The 6025-nt window shown below is 54.9% G+C and overlaps 1 protein-coding gene across 1 annotated transcript; it reads right to left on the reverse strand.

Annotated features, from left to right (window-relative positions):
• Positions 1 to 699: 699 nt before the first annotated feature.
• LOC111935780 (sulfate transporter-like) lies at positions 700 to 5671 on the reverse strand. The gene is made up of 3 exons (XM_023936303.2): positions 5535 to 5671; positions 3653 to 4220; positions 700 to 2950 (listed from the first exon to the last, which is right to left on the reverse strand). The coding sequence occupies exons 2-3, from the start codon at positions 4205 to 4207 to the stop codon at positions 1376 to 1378; spliced, it is 2130 nt and encodes a 709-aa protein (XP_023792071.2). The 5' UTR covers positions 4208 to 4220; positions 5535 to 5671; the 3' UTR covers positions 700 to 1375.
• Positions 5672 to 6025: the final 354 nt, after the last annotated feature.

Raw genomic sequence — 6025 nt, forward strand, 5'->3', positions numbered from 1 at the left:
TTGTTTGACCTGTGGGCTGGAAGGGGATGCTGGAGCTGGTGGAATGGGAGAGCTGGGGAAGCAGGAAGGGCAAGGGTTGCCAGTAGGATCCCAGGTGCTGCAGAGGCCAGGGAAGGAGATTATCACCCCTGAAATCTGCTGGGTACCTGTGTGGCACTGTCCCAGTTGCCCACACAGAGATCCATGTCCCACGGCAGGGTTGCAGGATCTCTGCTCTGGATTGCACCAGGCTGTGCCAGGGAATTACCAGCACTGGATTTATTTCCTGCTGTGCCTTTATGACCCCGCTGAGACCGTAAATGCCTCTAAAGTCTAACTAAAACAGTTTAAGTTTCTCCATAAACAGTCTTGTAAAGCAATGCTGTTCAAAAGGGGAAGGGGGGGTCAGGAGGTTTTTACCACCTGGCTGTTGAGCCCCTGAAGTGCCCCACTCCTCTTTGTTCTGTGGCTGCTGTAACTCCCTGGGGAATTTCCTCCTGCTGGGATGGCCTGAGAGGGTTCCTGGAAAGAGCTCCTGGGAGCTGCATCCCACCTGCACCCGGAGCACAGATATCCATCCCTCCCTGCCAGGAGATCTTTGTTCAGCCCCCCAGGCACAGCCTTGCCCCAAGGACAGCACACCGTTTAAAATAATTTTTAAACCCATTTGAAATCATCTTTTAAGCACAAAAAGACATTTTCCTCAGCACAGCCACGGGATTTCTTTTCCACACACTTTATTTACAGCAGTCTCCCGTCCCTGGGCTTCCAAGCCACAGCTCCCTCCAGCAGGATTTCTTTTGGGAATGGGATGATGCTCACGGCCCCTGCCGCGGCAGGGGTGGAATGGGATGAGTTTTGGGGTCCCTCTCATGGCAGGGGTGGAATGGGATGAGTTTTGGGGTCCCTCTCATGGCAGGGGTGGAATGGGGTGAGTTTTGGGGTCCCTTCCCGAATTCCCGGCAATTCCCGGTCCCGCACGTGGCTCACCCGCGCCCCCCAGCGCCCACGGGGGGCAGGCGCAGCTCCCCCATCCTCCTGTGCTCAGCCCTGCCCAAACCCCTTCCAGATCCTTCTGCCCCATCCCGAGCATCCTCCCGCGCTCAGCCCTGCCCAAACCCCTTCCAGATCCTTCTGCCCCATCCCGAGCATCCTCCCGTGCTCAGCCCTGGCCAAACCCCTTCCAGATCCTTCTGCCCCATCCCGAGCATCCTCCCGTGCTCAGCCCTGGCCAAACCCCTTCCAGATCCTTCTGCCCCATCCCGAGCATCCTCCCGTGCTCAGCCCTCCCCAAACCCCTCTCTGACCCTTCTGCCCCATCCCAGCCCCTCCTGCTCTCTCTGGTGGCCCAAACACCGAACCTGCTCCCCCTTAGAAGCCTTTCCTCGCACCAAGGCTACAAAGACACCTGCAAGTTCACATCTCCGGGGTCGGGGAGAGCAGCCTGTGCGTCCCTGCTCTCCCCGCGGTGGCAGCGCTCAGCAAACTGCACGGCATCGTGGATGCTGTGGAAGGGCAGCTGGCCCCCAGCGCCTGCCTGGCCGGCCCAGCCTCCCTCCCGGAGCCGCCGGCGGATGGAGGGGTTGCAGTTGGCCAGGAGCACCTGGACCCCCACCCCCAGGTAGTCGTGGTGCGTCTCCTTCAGCACAGAGAGCCCCGCCGTGTCTATGAACTGCATGGCCCCGCAGTCCAGGATTAGGGTGTGCATATCCCTGCAGGGGGGACGGGCTGGAGGCTTCTCAGCCCTTCTCCTGGCCTGCTTCAGGCAGCCAAAGCCATCCCCAGAGCCCCTGCTGCTGCCTGTGTCTGTGGTGGCCCCCGGCCCGGGGTGGCTGGTGGCCAGCAGCACGGGGTTGACCCCGGTTTTCTGGTACAGCGCAGCCCTGAAATAATCCTTGTTGGCGTAGTAGAGGGAGCACTCGAAGCGGAAGATTTTGACGTTGGCGATGCTGCTGAGCTGTTTGTAGGTGGCCTGGTCCTCGTAGATCTCCCTGTTGCTGACCTTGCCCAGGAGCGTGGCCCGGGGTCTCTGCGTGCGGAAGATGATGCAGAGCAGGGAGAAGCAAACGCCCACGAGGAGCCCGATCTCCGTGGTGACCAGCGTGGAGCACAGCATGGTCGCCCACCACACCACCGTGTCCAGCTTGCTGAGCTGCCACATCCTGGGGGTGTCCCGGAACTTGCTGAGGCCGCCCCGCAGGTTGACGATGGTGACCACCCCCAGGATGGAGGTCTGGAGCGAGTAGAAGAGCGGGGAGATCCACAGCAGCACCAGCAGCAGCACCAGGGAGGTGACCAGCCCCGACACCTGGGTCTGGCTCCCCGTGGACTCCTTCAGCAGTGTCTTGGTCAGGGCAGCAGAGCTGGCAAAGCAGTAGAAGAAGGAAGGGATGAGGTTGCACATGCCGATGGCGATCATCTCCTGGTTGGCGCTGACGGCGTAGCCGTGCTTTTTGCCAAAGATTTCTGCCAGGGACACGGTCATGGCGAAGCCAATGACAGCGATGGGCAGAGCGTCCAGTGCCAGGCTGGGAAACAGGCTGCTGTCCGGGACAGTGGGCTTCCTGAAGCCCGTGGGGATGTCCCCACACACAGCGGCCTGGTAGCGCTGCTCAAAGTCAAAGTAGTGGGAGACGACCGTGGCTACGATGACCACCAGCAGCTCGATGGGGAACGGGGCCTTCATCCTCTCCTTGTAGCGCTCGTTGAGCTCCTTGACGGGCACTATGATGGCCAAAGCCACCAGGCTGGTGAGCAGGTCACAGATGTTGGTGGTGTGGATGTGCCTGAAAAGGTCCACCCAGGTGAGGATGAAGGAGCCCACCCCCTCGTGCCGAGGGATTTTCAGGCCCAGCAGATATTTCATCTGGGAGGTGATGATGGTGAGGCTGGAGCCGGTCACGAAGCCCCCCAGCAGAGGCTCTGACAGGTAGACTGCCACAAAGCCCATCTGTAAAAGCCCCAGCAGGACCTGAAAAGAGAACCAGCCACAGCTTTAGCATGGGCTGCAAGGGGTGGCTGGTGCTTGATGTCACTTTGCTGCCACTTTAGCAGCCCTGGCTACTGGGGTGGTTCTGTCTGTGGATGTGCTGAGCATTCCACATGAGGAATTTGTCTCCAGGAGTTAATCTGGGGTATGGAAAACTAGAGAGAGCCACCTTTAACGCTTCTCTGTGACTGGGGATGCCACCCAGAAAAGGTCCCTGCTGCTGCCTCCTCACCAGCAGCCCCAGCAGAGCAGCTCTGGGCATCACTCAGTAGTGATGCTCTGAATTTGGAATTTTGGATTTGGAATCCGCTGTCCCAGTGGAAAAGCCTGGAACTGCTCAGTGACAGCTCGGCCTAGGCAGTGGGGACAGTGCCAGGGCCCTTGAGGGTGGTCCTTGCTCTAAGCTGCAGGACTGAGCTGGTGGGAAGGTGGTTCACAGATCCTTCTCTTGCCGTGTCTGATCCTGAGGATGTGTCAGACACTTCCAGGGCCTGGCTCTCCTGTGGAGGAAAACAACCCCCACTCAGCTGTGTCTGCACTTTTAAAATCACTGCATTCACAGAGATTCAAAGGTGTCAGGGTCTAGAAGTGTTTCTCGGGACTCCTAAGTCTGAACCAACACTCAGAGACCTCGAGCTCGGAGAATCTCCTAGGAGGAAACAGCACGAGAGCGAACGCTTGTACCTGGTAAAGACCGACCAGAAAGCTCAAGGAGAGGGCCACGGTGATGGCGTAGCAGCTCCTGTCACAGGCCTCTGTCCCGTTCCTGGGGGAGCTGGAGTTGTCCCCGAGGGCAGCACCGCTGTCCCCGTACCCCGCCAGCTGCAGGTGGCGCGTCACCGACTGCCCCACCATGAGGCACAGCACCCCGAAGGAGCCCACGCTGGCGTGGCGCGATGTGGCCGTGGCCGCGTAGATGATGTTGCAGAAGAAGTTGGTGTAGATGCCGTAGATGGGGTCCTGGTTGGCCAGCAGGGAGTAGGAGATGGACTGAGGGATGGCCACAATCCCCACCAGGAGCCCCGAAACGACGTCCCCCAGCAGCTGGGTGCGGGGGCTGTAGCGGGGCAGCCACTCCAGCACGGGCAGCAGCCGGCGCAGGGATCGGGGGCTGCAGCTGCAGGCAGCTCTGGCTCGCTCCAGGATCAGCTCCCTGCTGCTGCAGCCTGGGGGCTCGTGCTCCTCCAGGGTGATAAAAGTGGCAGGAGCCTCCTGAGCTTTGCTGGACGTGTCCTCCATGGCCCCAGCACAGCTAAGGCAGAAATGAGCACATCAGCAGGAATCTCAGAAAAGAAAAGCCTGGTGAAACCAGGCCTTGCTCTGCTGAATTAACAGCTGGCCTGTAGGTTCCCATCAGAAAGAATCAGAGGAATGAGAATCAGTTTGCATAACAATCTGTTCTTGTAAAGAAAAATAGGTTGCACCTGTAACAACAACAAAATCTGTCCCATGAGAATCCATGAAGAAAATATGTAAACTAAGGAAAAATAGAGATATTTGATAGATATACACACTGGCCACTTACTGACCAATAAAATGAGTGCCAGTGTACAGTCAGGCAATTTAACACATTTTATCCCTATAAAAATTTAACTAATTTTATCCCTATAAAAATATGAGCTGTGCAATAAAGATGGACTTTTCTGCCTGAAGAAACCAGAGTCCTGTCTGGGAAATAACCTCAGACAAATAAAACAAAAGCGTTTTCCCAAGGTTGATTTATTTGTTGTCATTTATGGACTTGATTAACCCCGACCCCCAAATCAGGGGTCACAGAGACCCCCGTGCTCCCTCCCCATCCCTCTTCACTGAACTTCACTGACTTTCAGTGAAATTTCACTGAAACTAAAACTCCTCCAAGAACTCTGACTGCTGTTGAGACACTGCTACTTAGGCAAAAAACTTATTTTGGAAATGTTAAGATATTCCAAGGGATACTTTAGGAACCAAGACGTGGGTAAGGTAATCAATTAATTAATATTATAATTAATATTATAATAATTATAATTGTAGATAATATATAGTATAGATCATTATCTAGAATATATAATATTGTTATTTCTTATTATTTAGTATTATTAGTTAGTTATTAATAAGGGAAATAATTATTTGTGTGATTAATTTGCAAATTAATTTTCCCTTCAACACTACATAATTTTAAATTTCACCAGTGGCTTGCATCAAACAGGGGCTCCCATCTGCAGAATGAAACCATCCTGCTTTTTCAGGCTGGTTAAGAAACAGAGACACCTTCCAAGCTTTTCAGTCAAAATGCAGCTGCAACAAAAGCACCTTTTTGTGAGAACTGAAGGACAGACAGAGAGAAAACAACTCCTGAGGGGAGACCCGGGCTGTGGTTTGGGAATGAACTGGGGTGAGGAGAAATCCCATTCCCCTGCCCTGCACACCTCACCAAGTCTGACTCTTGTGGTGCCCAAGAGTTCAGGTACCTGCCTGAAAACCCTAAAACTGAAACATGAACCCAAAGTGCAGGATTTGGAATAAATGCCAAGGGCAGCAGATGAGCAGAGCTGCTCCAGGAACTGGAGTTAATGCCCATTCTTACCTCTGGCTGCAAGTTGGGTGCTCCCTCCCCACCTGGGGCTTCTCCCCTGGGGACAGACCTGTCTGCACCTCGCAGCCACCCCTGGGCACAGGGAAACCTGGCCCAGGAGCCTCTTCCCTTGGGATCTGAGCTCCTGAACCGAGCCATGGCTCTTTTATCAGCTGCTGGAGATGGTGCAGCCACCAAACAGAGCTGTGTTTGGGAAACAAACACCGTGCTGAGAGGGTATTTTGGCTGACAACTCCTCCTGGACACGAAGAATGATTGAAGGGGCTCAGAGAAGTGGTCCTGCCAGATAAGAAGATTGCCTGGATCTGGAGAAGTGTTTGCTAAACAAGGGGAATGATGGAAAAACACCTCTCTGCTCTGCCCCTCCCTGAACTGAGCGAGCTCAGGTCCTGCTGGGCTTCTCTGCTCAGGTTTTCTTCTATTCTGGACAAGCTTTTGTGCCAAAAATCAAGAAGCAAAGCTCGTTCCAGAATGAGTTTCCT

This window comes from Cyanistes caeruleus, chromosome 15, assembly GCF_971803275.1.
Source record: "Cyanistes caeruleus chromosome 15, bCyaCae1.hap1.1, whole genome shotgun sequence".
NCBI lineage: Eukaryota > Metazoa > Chordata > Aves > Passeriformes > Paridae > Cyanistes > Cyanistes caeruleus.

Coding starts and splice junctions, on each gene's coding strand:
- LOC111935780 (XM_023936303.2), bottom strand. CDS start 4,207: ATGGAGGACACGTCCAGCAAAGCTCAGGAGGCTCCTGCCACTTTTATC. Junction 2,951..3,652: donor TTCTGGTCGGTCTTTACCAG/GTACAAGCGTTC, acceptor TTCTCTTTTCAG/GTCCTGCTGGGGCTTTTACA.